Source organism: Amia ocellicauda, chromosome 19 (assembly GCF_036373705.1).
Source record: "Amia ocellicauda isolate fAmiCal2 chromosome 19, fAmiCal2.hap1, whole genome shotgun sequence".
Taxonomy (NCBI): Eukaryota; Metazoa; Chordata; class Actinopteri; order Amiiformes; family Amiidae; genus Amia; species Amia ocellicauda.
Genome location: NC_089868.1, coordinates 23586447 through 23606316, shown reverse-complemented (window position 1 = coordinate 23606316; position 19870 = coordinate 23586447). Strand labels below are relative to the sequence as shown.

At 43.0% G+C, this 19870-nt stretch overlaps 2 protein-coding genes across 3 annotated transcripts in view; both read left to right on the top strand.

Moving 5' to 3' along the window:
• Positions 1-4756, top strand: part of cachd1 (cache domain containing 1) — a 49197-nt gene extending 44441 nt beyond the window's left edge. Inside the window, exon 27 of the mRNA XM_066692250.1 lies at positions 1300-4756. Within this exon, the coding sequence (XP_066548347.1) occupies positions 1300-1541 (242 nt within the window). The 3' untranslated portion in view covers positions 1542-4756. The remainder of the gene's footprint in view (positions 1-1299) is intronic.
• A 2796-nt stretch (positions 4757-7552) lies between these two features.
• raver2 (ribonucleoprotein, PTB-binding 2) overlaps positions 7553-19870 on the top strand; it is a 29249-nt gene continuing 16931 nt past the window's right edge. For both annotated transcript variants that reach the window (XM_066692252.1, XM_066692251.1), the window contains exons 1-2: positions 7553-7839; positions 11992-12058. In XM_066692252.1, the coding sequence (XP_066548349.1) occupies positions 7585-7839; positions 11992-12058 (322 nt within the window). In that variant the 5' untranslated portion in view covers positions 7553-7584. The remainder of the gene's footprint in view (positions 7840-11991; positions 12059-19870) is intronic.

The following is a 19870-nucleotide window of genomic DNA, read 5'->3' as shown; positions in this document are numbered from 1 at the left end:
GCAACTGGTCTTCTTTAATAACAGTTTTCTAATCATCTCGCTAAATCTAAATCTCCTTTCACCAGGTTTCCCAGCCCTGGCCCTGGAGGAGCCCCTACCCTGCTGGTTTTTGTTCCAACCAAGCTCTTAATTACTTAATTGAAGTAACAATCTGCTTTGACTTTTTAAAATGTGTAATAAGAGTTGGTTCTTTTAATACGTTATTTATACAATTTTATACTTCACGTAAACCCCCTACTGTTTAAAATAATTAAAAGTCTCTGATTCAGGAAATTATTAGTTCAATTAAGGGTTCAATTAAGTAATTGAGGGCTCTGTTGGAACAAAAACCAGCAGAGTAGGGGCTCCTCCAGGGCCAGGGCTGGGAAGCCTGATGGAAGGATGTTCGTTTGAGGAAAGGTAGGTTAATGTACATGTAAATAAATGTAGGTGACTATACTGGACGTCTGATCTTACTGTTACAAGGCAATCAGGTTGTCTGTATCCTTTTATGCCTGTCTTAGTAGCTTCAATACATGAGTCCAGTTCTTAATCTTCAGAAGGATGTGTTTTCTGCACCAAGATGTATCTTGAGGGGTGGGGGAGCGGGTAAACAACTTTATTTTGAGAGAGAGATGATGGATTGGGCTTCTTTTAATCAAAGAAACATTAGCCACCTCTTTCATGTTTGAGCTCTTATGGGAGTGATGATACGGATGAGACGATGTGTGAAGCCGGTAAGAGCAGGCACAGCCAGTTATCTTCCCCCAGTTTCCGCCTCAGGAAAAGAAACCCTCTACGTGCGTCACTCCACATCTCAATCACTGCAAATTCTATAGCGTGGTCTTCCTATGAAAAGGCAGGTTTGTCAGCTTATTCTGCTGTTGTTCGGCTCTGGCCTTGAAGCGTCGCAGGAAAACTAATCGAAAGTTTGGCAAACTGAGAGAAATCTAAGGAAAGTACACAAAATAAAATTCAAGGATTTTGATATTTCGTAGTTCTAACGGTGATGGAAATGTCACTGCTTGAACAATGTACAGTGTATAAAATGAATGACACATTTAACTTGAACAGGAATCGCCATTATTGTTGCCGAAAGGAGCGGAGTGAAAATGAGGTCGATTGGAGCGAATTGTCCGTTTCGTTCGTGTTTTGTTTAGTTTTCTTTCTCTCTTCTCACTTGAATGCGGAAGGAAACACTGTCCAACAACAGCTGGGTCTTCAAACCCCAAACACGTCCGAACACAGCTGGTCTGTTCACATCTTAGCTTTCACATTTCATAATTTATTCACTTCTCTTCCGTGTGTGTGATCGGACAGGTTACAGCACCATGAGCCCCCAGGAGGACAGCGAGAACCCGCCCTGCAACAACGACCCCCTGTCGGCCGGCGTGGACGTGGGCAACCACGACGAGGACCTGGACCTCGACACGCCACCGCAGACCGCCGCGCTGCTGAGCCACAAGTTCCACCCCTACCGGCACCCGCACCACCACCCCCTGCACCACACCCACCACCTGCAGGCCGCCGTGACGGTGCACACCGTGGACGCTGAGTGCTGAGCCCCGCCAGCCCTCCCCGCGCCGGCGGCACGGACCTTTCCGAGCAGACAGTGTTTCTCAAGCGGCCTTTTGCACGCCCTCTCCTGGAGCCCCACGGCCGGACACCCGAACCGCCCCATCGACTGACCTTATCGTCGGGAGCCGGTCAAGGAACGGGGGCCATCGGACCGGTGCGGTGAACGGAGACTGGGCTTCTACCGACGAGCGACGTCACATACCGAGAGTTTGAACCGACAACTTCTGGAAGTGTAAATGAAACGCACGGGCTGAAGCGACTGCCTGAGCCCGAAAAAAGTGTAAACAATGCATCTCAGATTTTTTTTTTTTTTTTTTTTAAGAATAAAGGATTATTTTTCTACTATTTATTGAACAGAACTTTAAAGAAAAATGCAGTAAATTCTTCGACTAGATGTTCTTAACGGACAAGACCGGTCAGAAAGATGGAACCATGCGTTTTCACTGACTATCTCATCTATTTTTGTTTTTGTAACTAAGAGAAATTAATTTTTAAAATGTCCACTTTATTGTATTCACAAAAAAGTGACTGAAGTGAAGAAGATTCTTTGTGTGTAAGAACAACTGTCCAAGGCGAGAGTTGTTTGAAAGGACAATAACTGCGAGACTGCAAGCTGGTTTTAAATGCATTGATTTACAAATGCAGTGGAATCGGCGTCCCTGTTCATATTTCCTGTTTACAGTGACCTGCACTGTCAGTCATGTGTGACTATTGAAATGGGTTTCTGCTCTTCGGACGTGGATCTGAAATGTAAAATAATGCTCTCATGCACGAATGGGCTATACAGTGATGTCCATAAATATTTGGACAGTGACACAATTGTCATCATTTTGGCTCTGTATGCCACCACAATGGATTGGAAAGTAAAACACCCCAAGAACAAGCAGGAACTAAAGACACTGCAGTGCAGGCCTGGCAGAGCATCACCAGGGAAGAAACCCAGCATCTGCTGATGTCTATGGGTTCAGACTTCAGGCCGTAATTCACTGCAAAGGATTTGCAACCAAGTATTGAAACTCACAATTTAATTCATGATTATGTTAGTTTGTCCAATTACTTTTGAGCCCCTAAAATTGGGGGGACCACATATATAAATGGGTGTAATTCCTACACTGTTCACCCAATTTGGATGTAACTGCCCTCAAATTAAAGATGAAAGTCTACATTTAAAGCACATCTTGATTTGTTTCCTTTCAAATCCATTGTGGTGGCGTACAGAGCCAAAATGGTGACAGTTGTGTCACTGTGCAAATATTTATGGACCTAACTGTACATCAGTACAACGATGTCATATATCTCTGCAAATGTAATAAGTGTCTAATTTCAGAACTATTTGATCACTCTGGGTCTTTCTCTGACTGTTCCTCAGTTTAGTTTCCAAAGTAGCAACACTGTAACAGGACAGTTGGGTTTTGTTCCATGAAAGAGTTGACAATTGTAAACTTAAGTTTTATCCACTCGCCCCACCTGAGTTTGTCTCCATCAGCCCTGAGAGATCGGTCACATGTCATGTACGAGGGATACACACTCTTAAAACGACCTCACTGAAGGTGTGATTGTATAATTCTGTATATAAAACATGTAATTAATAGAATAGCAACGTCAAATGCTTCTGTATTTGTATTTACGCATCGATCCAATGCACTGTTAGCAAAACAAAAGACAGGGGGACCTCTTGTACAAATGTAAGACTATACTATATATAGATTTTTTTTTAATTGCAGTCGACATACTGTGACCCTTTATGTGTAAAATATATATTAACATTCTATAAGTATTAGTTTTTATGTTGTGTTTTTATCCCGAAAACCTGATCTACTGTAAATATGCCATAAATCTTGTTACCGGGATTAACAGAATACATCGACGTCATGGGAGGTGATAAAGTTTAGGGAACGTACAAATGTGGAAATTGCACTGATAAATATAGAATTCTGTTTAAAAAATATATATCGATAGCTTTACTATATATAATTTAAAACCTCTTGTATTTTACAGCTATTTTAGGGCCCATGTAATGCACAAGTCAGCTCACACTTAGAGGCTTTTACAAATAATAGTGTAACATCCTGGTTTTGTCTCCTAAGTGAGATTTACAAGCTATAAGTCATTCAGTATCATCATCTTTGCCATTTCCGGGTTGACTCGGTACCCTGAAATGTCTTTTTTAAAGCCTTTTTGATGGATAAGAGTGGCGGCATTTACTGACTTGTGTAAAGTATAATCTGGTCTAGTGTATATTGATCACTATAATTTGTTATTGTACTGAAGGAACGTCAATTTTTATACATCATTCCTTTTTATGTGATTATATAATGGAGGTTTGATACAATGTGAATGTTATACAGGTTCCACTTCCCAACATCTGGGCTTTCTCATGGATTTAGTTTTTTTTTTTTGTCGCAACTCTTCTACAGTTTTAACTTCGATGCTGATCGGTTTTATTAAGCTCCAAATAGTCTGACACAAGTGCAAGATTATGCTTTGGTTTCAAGATGACAGGTGTTAATATAAAGTGTGGAAAATATATTAAACATTTGTCTCTTTCAGTTCAATAAATGTGTGCCGATATAATTAGTCTTGTACAATCGAGGTCATTGGCCCTGCCCTGCACTGAACCATTAGTGTAGAAGTAAACAAATGACCATTGTTAGCATGAGAGAGAGAAAATAAATAAAAGCAACACTATGTTTAGACTTTTTAAAGTACAGGACCACATTACACAATTGTCTAAGGTCTACAGTCGGGGCCCGTGCTGTGTTAAAGGTGTGCAAGATGTTCACAAAGTGCCAAGTCTGTCAGCGAATGAATAAACGGCAGCCTGAACAATAAGTCAAAGTGGTGTTTCAGCAGACGAAGGTGATTGCCGATCGAAACCGGGGTCTAACGAGCAATCAAGCCACACAGGGGAGACGGACGTCAAGATCAGAAGAGAGATTTCATTTACAATTGTCACATCTGGTCCATTGCAATTTTAAATGGCCCCGTTGTTTAGTTGTGTGTAGCCTGAGTGCATTATAATTTATTTACAGACTGTATATAAATATGTATGAGATTAATCTTGCCTTATTGCATCATGAGGTTCAAGCCATCGTGCTCCTTTGCTCAGCTCTTCTGTGTTCTTGGTGTAATCTTACCAATTGCTTACAACTGGAAGTGGATGCAGTATCTAAAATTAAATTTGTTTATTATAAAAAAAGATCAATTGTTATCTTTTGGCTGTAAGGTATTAACGTCTCTTCGGTGGGAGATGAACACCAGAATATTTAGGTGGACAAATAATTAATAGTTGAATTGTATTTATAGGCTAAATACACTTCTGCTTGTTAATATTACTTCCCCTTTGGCTGCCAAACTTTCTCATGCACCTCTTCACCGCAAATTGAAAGCATAAACAACGTGCTAAATAATGTGTGGACGTGAAAATTAAACCAGAGTCTACATTCATCGTCTGTTGGCAGTTTTATCCAGGGCTCAGTTTACACCGGCCTAATTTGTGGTTTACTAGCTTGGCTGGAGAATTTCAGATTAAACTCAACCAACACGATCCTTGAGATTCGAAATTAAAACTTCGATTTTTTTATTTTTATCTTCCCAATAACGACCAAGTGTTGGATCGGCTTCAAACGAAGGCAGCCTGTCAGAGAAAAGAGAGGCTAATTTCCTGTCTGTGCCAAAGAATCGCTCCGCTTACGTCCAAGTCTCTTCAGGGCATCGCGATTGAAAAGGATGCTTATCCTTCAGGAGCAAGAATATCACTCTAGTGTGGTGTAAACAGAGGAACACACCGAATCAGTGAGACTTTAATAACGTTACACGGTAACATAATGGTTTATGTGATCGTTCAGCGGTTGCTCTACATGGTCTCGCTGAACTGAGTGAATAACAGAGAGATCTGTCTGTCGGTAAAGTGGAGCACTAGCCTGTTTTTATGGAATTAAATAAAGAAACCCTGTCCTATAATCCCCCTCTCCCACACGAGGGCCCTCTTCCCCGACACCCACACGCCCACACTCGCTCTTCCTCCCGAGCCCCAGGTTCAAGGTCCCCCCTGCTTCCTTACATAAACGCACACATCCCAGGTGTTCAATTAGCCTGCTCTGCCACTCGCTCCCACCTACACAATAGTTTTGTGCATCAGAAATCTCCCCTTTCCAACTCCCACGCACTATTTTTCTGCATCACATTTTTAATGGCATTACTCTCTTTTGTGTTTGTTTCCATTGCACTTTGTGAAACGGCATTTACGTGGATTGTTTGCCACGTACGTGTTTTTTTTTTTTTAATGCTAAGCATATGGCCAATCTGTTTGGGTAATCCCGATTTTAAATCCGTTTTATTTACAGGAAACACTGGTGGCATTTGACTACCTGCTGTTGGCTAGACACGTCATCTATAGTGTACATCTGCCGTGGAAATGGGACTCGAAAATAACCAATATTCCCTGAAAATTGATCTCTCCACCCTCTGTGCAATGTGTGTGTGTGGAATTAGCTATACGTCGAAGTCATTTCTTTTGACAAATGACATTATTTTACTGCATTGTGAAAGCACTCTCATGCATTATGCTACACACATTTGCATCATGCTTTCTTAAATATTGGGCCCTAAGAACAGACACAGTGCATGATCTGTTAATTGAGCAAACATTAGACTTATTTGTTGTGTAAACATCAAAATGAATCTCTCCTATATATACACATCATTAAATGGTATCAATTAAAAAAAAAAATGCAGAAGACCTGTGTTAAGATGCAGCATCTTCGCCATCTGTTATGGAGATCCCTAGACGCTATCAGATTGGATTTATTTTCCATCCAGGGATATATTATGTAATATATTGGGTTAGCCAAATGCATGTGTCCCCAATAACAACACAATTATAGGTGCATATCATACAGTGAAATATATTGTATAGCTTGAATATTTGAAGATTTCCAAAATATATCCTACTACTGGAATGTTCCTCAATTTCTTGCCTTTTTAAAATGTAAATAAGTGGGTGGGGGAGGTAGCATCTGTGTTCCTTTCCTCCACATTGGACATTCGTTTTTTTGTATGCTAATTCTTTATTGGTGCCATACTGCCAAAGCAGCTCAAAACAATGCCAGTGCAGTATTAAGGGTTATATATATATATGCATCCTTTTAGGAAATTATGTTGTCTTCAAGGGGAGACCATTCGATCTAACATGTTTAGTTTTAGTTTTTATATGCATGGATCTAACCCGACTCCAGTTGATGTGAAGAAATACGAGGCACGTAGCTCGTGTGAACATGAAGATGATTCCCCCAGATGCTGCCAATTGCGCTGGCATTTACTCTTCCGTCTGTGAGTTGCTTTACACCCACAGGAGATGGCTTACCCTTATATAAATGGTATTGGCACTGCAAGAGCCTGCCATCCCCTCCTCCTTTTTATACCTTTTACTGTCGTATGAGGCCTGCAATTCTCATGCCAACTGCTTCGCTGAGGCCTTTGTATCTGAAAGGAAACTGTCACAGCAGTCTTGTCTGGGAGTAAAGGGAGAGCTTAATGGCTTTTTAGAAAGGGTACTTTTCAAGCAATTAATACAATTAATATAATGCACTGCTGAAATGGAAAAAAATATAATTGTGACAAAACCGTGGGCTGGAGTGCAGTTAAGGATAGCAACTCTGATGTTGCTACTATTATGATGAAAAACAATCCTCATAATCAATAATAACAATCATCTATTGTTGTTATTGACCTGACTTAACTTTTTACATAGTGTATAATGTGCATAAAGTGGAAGGATGCTACTTTGCAACCTTTTTTCTGACCCGTAACAACAATGCAACCCACTGCACTGGTTAATTGCAGGGGTCGGCCACAGGAAGGTGTTTTTAATTGATTTATTCCCCAGCGCTGTCATTCCCACGCCGGCCGGAGGGGGGCGCCGGGCGAGCGGCGGACGGCATGGGGGCGTGGCCTGGGCCTCTAGAGTGACGCAGCCGCAGACCGCCCCCCGCCCGCTTCTGCTCACTCACCACGGAGCTGTTCAAAATGGCGGCCGCTTCCTCCGTCGAGCCGCCCAGCGTGCTCGACCTGAACCCGGACAACTCGCCCTTCCCGGACTCCGACAGCCCCGAGAGCCGGCCGGACGAGGAGCCGCCGGCGCCGCCCGAGGGCCCCAGCCTGCGGGACCTGGCCGAGCTGGAGCCGGAGGAGACCGAGCGGCGGCTGGAGAGAACTCGCCGGGAGCTGAGCAACAGGAGGAAGATCCTCGTCAAGAACCTGCCCCAGGACGTCACCAACCAGGTACAGCCGGGGCCGGGCCGGGGTCCGAGGCGGCGCCCCCGGCCCAACTGCGTCCAACTTTGCGGGCATGCGGCTCTGCCTGCTAGGGCTGCGAAAGTGCGTTGAATCCCCGCAGCGCCGCCACTTCTAGAGTGACTTTGCTGCGCCTGTCAATTCCGTGTTGCCGGAGCCCAGAAACAACAACCCAGAAGTAGAGAAAAAGCCCCGCAACAGCGCCCGTCCGGCCCCGGGCTGCGGGCTGCGGGCTGCGGGGCTGCGCGGTGGCGGTGGCGGTGGCGTGTTGTTGTGCGCTTGTGCTTTATTATTGCAATCGTGCAAAGTGCATCAGAAAGTCAGAGGTGGTTTCTGCATGTGTTGCAGGAGAACTGGCTGTGAAGGGGTACAGTTTCGGCTACAGCCATGATCTTTAATAACTCCAGCAGCTGCTGAGTTTAGCACGCACTGAGCATGCGTTTGTAAACTTGTAGTAGTGCTACTTCTGTGTTGTTTCACTGGTTGCTTCTTGGTGGCCCGTCTGACGTTGCGCAACTTAAATTGACCCGTGTGCGTGTGCTTGTGCGTGTGCAAAACGTACATGCAGTCATGCAACATGGCATCTGCTGATTGCAAGTGACGTTTCGAGTGATGCAACGCTATCGAGCTCTCCCACCCGGCGGAGGCGACGGGTCTGTCGGTCTGCCGTGGGGGGGAAGTTGTTTGGGTCCTTTTGCAAAACGGGGGCTGACTTTGTAACACTTTTAATGTACAATACTGGTGCACTTCTATTCATATACGGCACTGGTGTGTGTGTGTGTGTGTGCACCACAGTGGCAATCTTCTCGGGAATAATGAACGCACCATTGAGAGATCTTAGTTTTAATTTGCATTTGGCACTGAAAAGCAAGCTGTTACAGGTTGTCTTGCTTGTATACACCGGTATGGCATGTTGGGTAAATAGTGCCCTAGAGATCAGGCAGATTGACGTGCTGTTCTGCACTGTCTGTCTGATTGCTCTGTTTGCAGGAGCAGCGTTTCCCTTCAATGCAATTTAAAGGAGCACTAACACTGATGACAATACAGATTTGCCAATATTAATCATGCGCAGCGGCCTCATGAATTAGCCTAGTATTATTAATTTGCAGGCTGTTTTTTATGTGTAGGTGACTGGCACTTATTATATACGCAAAATGCAAACCATTCTATCCACTAATGTATGAATATGGATTAACATTTGATGTTGGCTAAAATGTATTAATCCAAATAATCAAACCGTGGCACTTGACCATAAAATGAGGTTGTCTGTTACTGAAAGAGACATTTTAAAGTGAAAATTCCAGTGTTTTGTGTTATTTTCTGATGCATCTACAGCTAAAATTGAAGTTTTGGAAAGGTTTTCAAGCTGCATCACCTGTATATTGTGTTAAGGAAGCTGCTGCAAACTGCAAATAATTTAAGTTAAAATGCAGTGTGTTCTGTGATATAATTGAAAAATAGCACCACTATTCTCTCCACGGCTGTGGAAGTGGGGAGGCAGAGCAGCATCTGTTTATCCGGGATGCTGTGTGACTGTTCACATGATTGTGGACGGCGCTGCCTGTTTCCAAGCAGCTCGAGACAGAGGGGTTGTGTAGCGCGACTGTAGGATGTGTCCCATGAACTCTGTTTCATGGCCCCATTATATAGCCTAGACCTTTCATTTTCCTTGTCTAGTTCCCACCTGCACAGTCAACAGATTCAGAAGTCGTATGGGAAGCTAAAAGGCTCAAATTATTTTGTCCCACATCTTCTCTTGAAACGCCTGCAGCACACGTCCTTGTCACTTTGTGCCACAAGATGACCATCTGTCTGTAATTAAACCCAGGATGAAGTTACTGCTAAATAAATCGCTTTTCATTCAAGTCTTCCTCTAAAAATGAAGCTAGTTAATTATTTAAAGCCCCTTGCAGCAGGTGAGGCCTGTGACAGGTTGCATGAACTGACAAGGTCAGCGGGGGCGCCGGTACGGATCCGCAGCTCTTTCTGCAAACCTGGGATTTTGGTGCAAGGCGTCCGTTTTTAGAGGAGCATAGGTTTTGAGAAGGGGCAAGATCTCGCCTAAGCTCGGGGTTAGTTTAATTTTGTCTTTATCACCTGCTTTAACATACACCTGTGGACGTAATGTTTTAGAGGTTAAAGATCAGGGCAGCTGGGAGATCTTGCACTAGATCCTACGCTTTGATGAGCATCCTACCCTGTATCCTTCAGTGTAGTATTTCAAGCAGCAGCAGCAGCAACAACAGCAGATAATGGAGACGAGGCATGTTTGCACAAACCATAGATGCGATGAATGGGATTTATTGTTTTTCACATCTGACTAAAACCTTTATTTAGAGCTCCTCTGCTCTTTTTTGTTAGGGATGTATGTATTCCTAATGAATGTGTGGTGCACAAGCTCAGATCTGTGTCTGGCACTGAATTGACAGGGATGTTGCCGTGATGTTTGGGTACCTCGTATTGCATTGCCTTTTAAGGAATCTATTGCCCGTCCACTATATTCCCCCCCCTGTGCGTGTCTAGGGATGAGTGAACGCATTCAAACCTGTGGAGCACTGGCTGGTTAAACCGAACCTCGGCGAAGGGCATGGCTTTTTAAACAATGCAAGTTCAGCTCAGTATTCTTGGCATTATTTAAATACCTTTCCCAGGCACAGGATAAGATTGTTTTCATAATGAGTAATTTACCTCTTCCGGTGTTTCCAAACAAACCGACTGCTTCAGATGTTCTCCTCCTCTCAACATTAAACGGTACTGTTCATTTTAAGAGCGCGTATATAAATACATGAGCCAAGCTGTCCCGGGATTCTCAAAGTTCAGATACCTGGAGCTGTAGTTCCTCCTCTGGACCAGTTTTAACTTGGCGAGGAGGTGTGATCATCAGAAGAAAGCCTATCCCGAATCCGTCGCACATCCTGTCGGATCTCCTGGCACATTACCTATGCACGGTCCCTGGCGGACAGGGCTTGGGTTGCGAGCGGAAGTCTGTCCTTCACCCTGTGTTTGCTGTCCGTCTGAGAGGAAAGGTGACTTACAGTGCTATGCAAACAGAAGAGTGTATGTGGACATTTATCTGTTGGCTTAATGCAGGTCTTTTACTGGTGTTTTTCCAAACGTTCAGGCCCTTTGGAAGTTGGTTAAAAATAATGAATGTGACCTGATAAACTCTCAGCTACCTTTCCTGGGCATTAAAATCATTCCCAGTTGGAACCAGAGTAATGTTGATTTATGATTTAGTTGCAGAGGAAATAAAATGCACATCTTGGGAAATGAAGTGGGGGGGCTGAAAACACAAGCGCCAAGTGCTCGGAGAAATGATGCATCACCACCTCGCTCTGGATCCTGTAGGTTCCTGCTCAAACTGTCTGTAAACATATTCCAAGTTCTGACCTTTTGTAACGAGAGCTCTTCACCAAGTCTGTTTTCTTAAGAGATTTGATCATAAGTGGATGACTTTTCCGTGGGTGGTTCTCTGCTGGATGATGGGGGGGCAGATCTGAGATTTCCCTTGCATAGTTGAGCAGCGGTAGCCTATGCGTTCCGCTTTCCGTATATTGTCAGGTTTTAATTGTGTCCTGGAGTGAAAACACACGCAGTCTCCGTTCTGATGTAGAAGATGCCGTCTCCCTCGCGTGTGGGAGAATCGCTGAGCGTCCAAATTGTCATATGTTTTAATTAACTCGACCGGGGAATATGGCTGAGCTGCACGGACCAGCAGGGAGAGGATGGCCTTACTGTAGCAGGCCTTCATTTCTATAGCTTACTGTGATTGAGAATATGTATAAGCTAATTGAAATAAACGTATAGCCCATGTTATTAATGCCACAATGTCAAATCTACGCATTTATAGTCGGTAGTAAGCTCCCTTGACACAAAAATGGTTGTAGATTTGCAAGTGAAAGTCAAAGCCTTACTTTCAGTTTCTATACGACACACAGTGCGGTATGTTTTTGTTGTATGGTATAGCTCAATAAATAAGTGTCGTGTTGTTAATCTAGATGTAGCTGGGCCCCTTCCAGGAAAAGTCTCCTCTCCGAGTTTACCTTTGAGTCAGGAGTGTGGGTTTAAACACGGTAAATCCTGCCGCTCTGTTGTCTACAATGTGTCATCTGTTAAATATCTCTACTTTTGTCTTGGCAGGAGGTGCATGACATCCTAAAGGACTACGAGCTGAAGTACTGTTATGTGGACAGAAATAAAGGAACAGGTGAGTTGATTCTGGGTTAGACGTCTTTCTTTTTCAGTTTAGACCTAGAGACAAAAAGTTGGCTTCTTTTATCTATTATACTTCAGATGTAAACGTTAAAGTATCCTAGTAGCTTTGTATCCGATTATACAGGCACTTATTTTCTCCTGGATGTTTATCCGAGTGTCACTGGTCTTTAAACCAATAATAAATTGGCGCAACTGATTAATGAACTCTCAGCCGGTGATTTAAAAAAGGCACATCCCAATCCTAATTAACGGGGAAACTCAGCCGTTTAGCTTCCCTGGTGGTGATGTCATCCTCGACACGCTCCAGCCACCTGTATTGGGGAGTTTTACGATCTCTAACAAACGTGTGCCTGGACGTGTCCCTGTCATTTCAACACTGACGGCCCTGACAACAGGAGCGATCAAAGACGTCGCATCGTAACATCTGTGCTTAATGAGCCCGGCTGCCGAGCACCACGGAGGGTTGATTTGGGCTGCGCTACGTTGTCTCTACTTTCCAAGTACATCGCAATAATAATAGAGATGTTTCCCCCCCTCACCGGTTCGCTCCTGGTTCGAAGTGAAGGCTGCCATGCCAGCGCTGAAGAGCCCCCAGGCGTCGAGCCGGTTATTGATATTCCTCAGCCTGGTTGCATAAAGCTGGACGACTGCCATGGCTCTTCCCTGTGCGCCTTCAAGTTTGAGCTACCGGAGAACAAGCAGCCCACCAGCAGCCGAAAGGGGTTACTGGGCTGATTTTCTGTGGTTAGAGAAGGGCTTTACGTTGTGCGTGGGGCTAACGGAGTCGTTGCTGAGCTTCGAAATGGAAATGAGATTGAAACGCAGGCCTCTGGTTCATGTAAATGTCTTTTATTATGATTGCTGGTGATGCTGCAGTCTCTTTTGTGTGTCAGTGTTATGCAAGTCGACCTCAAAACATGCTGCACTCGTGTTATAGTTACATTGGAGTAGTAAAGGATACTGGTGGTGCACATCTCTGAAGCAACAGTCATTTTAAGGATGAGTTCTGATCGTTTTTAAGTCGCCAGTAAAAACAACTTCACTACGGCCGGGTGTATTTCTATGTCATCAAGATTTGGTCTCTGTAATCTGAAAGGACAGTCCTTGGCCTCTTGACCCAAATTCAGATCTACACCTAGTCCAAATCAACCGTCTCCCCTGCCCCCGCAGCCTGTGCAGACAAAGGAGCTATTGAAATGTACATTTGAATGCTTACACAGATCCCAGGGCTGTACTGTACTGCACAATCATTGTGCTGTACGTCACGATGCGAAAAAGCACAGCCTGAGCTTCCTGCTGGCTTCTGCGGAGCAGCAAAGGAAATAAACTACTGAATACTGAATCTGGGGGAAATTAAAAGCTGTTGAAATGGAAATGGTGTAAGATGTATAGAGACTTCATATTACAGATATTTTCTAAATCGATTTAAGCCTAAGTGTTAACATTTTTGTGATTGTGTGTGTTTATATTTATCTATCGGCATCGGAACCTGACAAGTAGGCTTTCCTTTTAAGATTGGAATTTGGAACATGTATGGAATTGCAGACGTTTACAGGAAACAGTCGCACATTCTAATCCTTCATTTAATCCGATCTCTTCATTATATTGTAAGTTTCAGTACTAAAATAGGCCCCGCAAACCTGGAAAGGGGAGACGTGTAATATATACAGTAATTATGTGTCGCACATTTAAAATCTTCATACGATTCATCATCGATCCCTCGGTAATGTTTCCTTAAGCGTTTAATTGCTACATCACAGTGTAATTTTCCTTTCAGCTTTTCACAATTCGAACGCACACCGTTTAAACCCTGTCGTCGGCTTCAGTGTGGGCTACTAATTGAGTGGCTGCATGTGAACGCTTCCAAAAATACAGAAATGGATAAACTGGGAACAGAAGGATTTGATTTGACAATTCCTTGCATTCGAGTGTTCTTTTGAAAGAGATGCATAGCCAAGTTACTAAAGCGTTATGTTCGGGCATACGTGAAAACTACAGCTCGGGGGGCAGCTGTTCTTTAATCGGAGCCTGCCCCCCCACACACACACTAATGCACCAGCCTGCTGAACTGTGTGTGAACGTAATGAGGGCTTTTTTTCCCACTCAAACACAACCAGGGGGCCAGATTTATAGAAGAGGATTTGCTCATGACTGTAACTGAAAAGTTAATTTACGGTTGGTATTTAAGTTGTTGTCCTGGGCTTCCCCCTTCCACCTCCCTCCCGAAGGGTGTGATGAGGAGTCATGCTCGTTTCCACTGGGGAGACGCTGCTGGGATTTTAAAGGCTGGTACTGCTTTCCTCCAAGGACGAATTGTAACAGAAGCTGTAGACGTGGGAGTTTCGGGGGTGCGGTGGGATCTTTCTCTTAAACAAAAATCTGCTTCCATTAATGAAGATGCTTGGGTATTTATTTAAGGAGTAGCACTGGTTTCTGGCTAGATATCCGATATACAGTTGAAAGGCCACCTTTTTTGGACTCTCCTGCAGGTTTTTGGTTTATTATCATGCAAGCCTTGCTTAATTTCAGCCATTTAGAGAAGTGATAGAAATTGCTGCTATAAATAAACAATTCCTGCTTTTTATTTTCTCCCTGGTGTTCGCTGTCGTAAACTTCTCTCCTCAGACCCACAAGCCTAATGGTTTTCCTCCATAATGGGTTTTAATTTTGTTATGAAGATGTTATGTCTCTGATTGCTGCAAACGTGTGTTAAAAGTCGAGGAATGCGTTTTAAAACCACACTAGAAAGGGGCATATGAAGAAACTCGACAGACCATTATGAATAAAAGCTTTTTTTTTTTTTTTTTTTTTTGTTCTGCAACACAAATGATTCATACCGTACTTTGAACAAAATCCATATTGCTGGCCAACACGGCTGCAATGTATTAATTCTCATCAGTGATTCTAGGTCTTGGCTTCTGTGTTCTTTTCACACGCACAATCTAAGAGCGTTGTATAACGGATCTTTACAAAGATTAATAAAATAGTATGCATTTGTTCCTTTCATCTGTCAACAGAGATGCTATGAATAAGCATTCCTGTGCCGGTCTGGTGTAGCAAGTTTGTTGCCTTGTTAAAGATTTGCATTTTGTTTTTATTGCAGGCCTCACTAGTATAGGGTTGGACTTTAGATTTGTCTTCTGGCAATCTGTTAAAATCCACTCTAGACATTAAAATCTGTATATGGGTGGGTTGTGTAATGTCTAATGCTGCCAACAAATAGTGAATCCTCTGAATTTTTTATTATGGCTTTAAGGGAGATCTACGGTTTCTGGAGGGGAAATCCTTTCCAATGGCAGTATCGTAAGTCACAAGCGCCGCCTGGCCGCAGAGTGATTTATTTGTGGAAAATTAGAGCAAGAAAACCCGTCTTCGGCAGTTTGTTTTAATGTTTGAACTGCATTTGGCAAGATGATGGTTTCAATTCATTCTGAAGTCTTTATGAGCGAATTGGGTTTGCCATCGGCTACTGCGTCCTTGCGATCCGAGGATCTCTGCAGGATTTCACTCATTAATTCAAAATGAAAAGAGAAGTTGTTAGCATTCTTGAATTTGCCCTAAAAGTGGAGTTTAAATCCCCCTTTCAAATACGGGCCAGTACGGGTGAGGATAATCCCGAGGTCCTGCGACGCCCCCGAGTCAACCCGATGGGCTTTCACCCGGGAGTTTGAGTCCGCGGTATCGTCAGCCACTTTCTCTGTTTTCAGTAACCGTGATTTCAGATTTTCAGACTGAGCTGTCGGAAAGCAACAGGAAATTATTCAGCACTTGAAATGTGAGTCACTGTTTCGAATCGCAGTAAGTGATGTGCCTCTTACACCAGACGTAATTGGCTTTCGAGGCCTCTGGTTTTCCGGTGAACTCCTGGACCCCTTATCATGTGCTTGTTGCTGCTGCATGATTAGCTAAATATAAATTATTGCCATCCCAGTTTGTGTAATGCCACGTTCCCTAGACCCTCAAAGCTAGAAATTTTAGGCAAATCTGGGCACAGCAGTACATTGTGAATTCTGTACAGGGTGCATTCCACTACTGTATATAGTACCTTAACTTTTAGGTGAATAACCACATCTGTAATTTACCAAGACTTACTGCAAACGTCGTCTCTGATATGGTTAGTTGTGACATAGTCCGTGAATATTGGAATTGCCCTTTACTGTGTCTGTTTTCCAACATGGTAAATCTCAATACCTGACAGAAGTTGTCAACCTCTACTTCGCCGATTGCTCCGATAGAGGAGAGGGGCTGAATTATTAATCTCCACGCACCTGGCAATCACATGTGGTCATGCATGGCTAGGCCACACCTCCCGCGGCTCATCAGACGCCATATGTGCGGGGAGGTTTGGAAAGATGTGGGCAAGCGCTCTTTATGGACCCCTTAAATGGAGTGTGTCTGGCTGTCAGGTTCTCTCGCTTGAACAGAGTCTAAATCGACGAAGATGAGTGACGTCTCTGGGCTTGCTGAGTTTGGGTTAGCAGAGAAGGCAGATCTCTACCCAGGCCTGTCAGGAGATGCTGGGCTGTGTGTGGACTGATCTGTGATGCTTTAGTTTTTGTAGATGTGCACAACGGAAATTGAAAGCACACAGATTCGTATAATTAAAATTCTAGTGTGGAACATAAATAAGAGGTTTAAATGTTGCATCTCATTCCAGTTATTTGGGAAGTCAGGGGACATTAAGTTTGTGGAGCAGTGGCTGCAGGGTGTATTTGTAACTGAGAAATGGTCTGATGGGGAAATACAAATTAGTCAGTCTTATCCTGATAGGGGTTCACCACTGAGACTGAAGTATCGGGTACAGGAGGATTAGAGCTGAACTAATCGCGCTTGCCTTGAGCTGCTTCTAAACTTTCATCGAGGACATCTTTCTAGATGGTCAGCCCCTGAATTTGAATTAATCGGAATTTGCGTTTATTTTTTACTGTGTGACGCTTCTGGCAGCGAAGGGGTTGTGTGCATTAGTCCTAGAGTGCCTGATTGTCCACTAAGCAGAGCTGTGCTTTTACACCGCGTTGTGTGGGAGTTGTGCCTCCCACTTCAGCGAGACGTGGAGGGTTGAAAGCAAAAAAAAAAAAAGTAGTTAATTGATTTGATGATGAATGTGGGAGTGAAAGAGAGAGGGGGGGGCGACATGATGATAAACAAACAATGGCGAGTGTCTAGAAATCACTGCTTTTGTTGCCCTTTCATTCTGCTACGCGGTGGCAGCAGAAACAGGATGCTTGCGTGCTGAGATAAGGAGAATGGGCAAATCTCTCCTGCCGCTTCTGTAATTGACATACTGAAACGTAGTGTCAGGGGGTTTCGGATGCTGTGGGAGTCATGGCCGAGTTCAGGACATGCTGATTTGTGGAGAGCTGTCGGGTGATTGCAATACATTTTGGTCCTGTAACCATCCAAAAAATAGAGCAACGTGACTTAAATCAGACCATAATGTTTTAAAAGTCACCTGCCTTTATATCACCTAAAGATGCAAAGATAAGGACATGATAGCCCCCCGTTCATTCAGAAAAGATTGTTACAATTCATCACAATAAATACACTGAAATAAATTATGAAAACTCTTCTCTCTCGCTTATGAAAATATCTTGGTTTCTGCAAGCCCAACGTGGCTTCCTGCACTTTGATGCATCGTCAAATAACGACTCCCCGCTCCGCCGACCTTTCTGATTTATATGTGGTTTAGGAAAAGAAGTGTGAAGAATTGAAGTGGGTGCACTTCTTCCTTTGGACTATTTAAAGCGATGGGGAAATTAAACTGAAGGGCGGTGGCACAGGTAGCAGAATTATAACACAATGCTGAGCACAAATCTGAGGATTAATTGACCTATTACGGAAATCAAACTGTGTAACTTCTCGTATGATTCAGAGTTTTGTCAAAGGCGACGTTTCCCTGCCCAAACACTATTGCATTAATTTTAAATTGAAATAACTTTTCTCTTACTGTTATCAAAGCACAAACTTCAGAAGTATGCGCCATGTGTCCTAATTTAATCCTCCATGAACAATTTGGTGCCATTCCATGAATCAGTTTGCAAACTTCAGCACGTTCTATGAAAGACTGACTTTTTCATAACCAAACAAGGTCTTTGTGTTAATAATTGACCCCTAGCTGTGTAATGGCAAGATTTGAAGGTGTGAAAGATATTTGTTCATTTAAATTTCTGGATAAGTGTGATGCTTTGCATTTTACAGAATAAATGCACAAGTGTTATGAGTATCATGCAAATATTAATAAAGATTTGTTCAGCAATGTGAACACAGCATAGTATTCAGATTTGTGAATGTTACATTGATATTTAATTCCAAAATGAATATACAGGTGTTTCATTGTAATTAGTTGCAGACTTTTGTCCTGTTGTAGGCTTTGAAACCCTTGGCATTGTCTTCCCGGTTTTGTTGAGAACGCTTTCCACTTCATGGCAAAGCAATGCGTTTCCAATTTCCAGTGAAAAGCTAAAGTACATCTTGTCACTTCAGCTTGGCTCGCATCATATTTTCCCAAGTGTTTTTTTACTAGGGGAAAAATAGATAAAAGGTTGGATAACTGTATAATTAAAAAAATATTCTATAGTGGAGCAGTTTTTTTTTTCCCCTTGCATAATGTATAAAACTGAACTGATGTAAATCCCGTAATTAAGTTTTTCTTTTTTTTAAATAACATTTTTAAACCTGTCAGTAGACCCGCAGTTAAGAATAATACGCTTATTGCACAACCTCTCTTTAAGAAGCTGTAAGCTCCTTTTGTATGCAGAGAGGAACATGTTTGGTCTATTGTATGTTAGACGTTTATGTGAAGCGCTATAGAATTGTAAAGAGGAGTTAGGATGCATCAACGCTTAAAACTGTCTGGCGAAGAAGACTTTACAAGTTTGAGCCCGTGGAGATGAACGTTCTCTTCATAACTGTAATAAGTGACCTTTTTTACTCAAGTAAAATGTATAAACTATATATATATATAGTCTGAATATATTTTCACAGGCTTTGAGTGTATTGCTATTTTTAAACCTCCACTGTTAAAGGGTAATGGAGTTTTCTACATTTGAAGCATGAAATCGGCTAAATTAATTTCAGACCCTGAATTTAGGGATTTAGAAATTAAATTATTCCGAGGAGTGCCGGAATGAGAACGGGCTTCTAAAGGCCTGGTCTGAACCCTACGTCTACTTCCATACAGCTTTCATCTGTTAATTAAAACATTTTTTTTTTCATAATTCCAGTTTTTTTCGCCCCCCATAACTGGACTGTAATGATATGCTTCGGTGGCGACATCAATCCTGTTAGTGTTTGCAGGGGCGGGGGGGGGGGGTGGGTTCTCTCATAAAGGAAATGTATGCAGGCAAATAGTCTCTAAATTCACTCTAGTGCCAGATGATAGATGATGATAGTTTAATTCATCCTGCCGGGGCACAAGAACTTGAATCTTATCAGCATTTATTACAGATGTGAGCTGCACAATGAGAAACCAAACCCACACCCTCTAGTATTGTTTTAAAGCCACGTTCTCTGAATTTGCCAGCGATGTCATGACACTAGGATAGTGCTGGATGTAGCGACAATCCACGAACACCCTACCCCCCACACAGTCCACAGTCTGAGCCCAAGTGTCATGCCTATGCAAATCTCTGTGTGGAAACCCTGACACACAACTTGTTTCCTTGGTCTGAAAGACATTTGAAGTGTTCATTTTAAATTGCGCACACACACACACCCCTGACACCAAAATGGCTTCTTTGCGTTGCACACTGAGTAGTGTTGGACTAGGCCTAAATAAAGACCTGCATGCGGTCAGGCCCAGCTA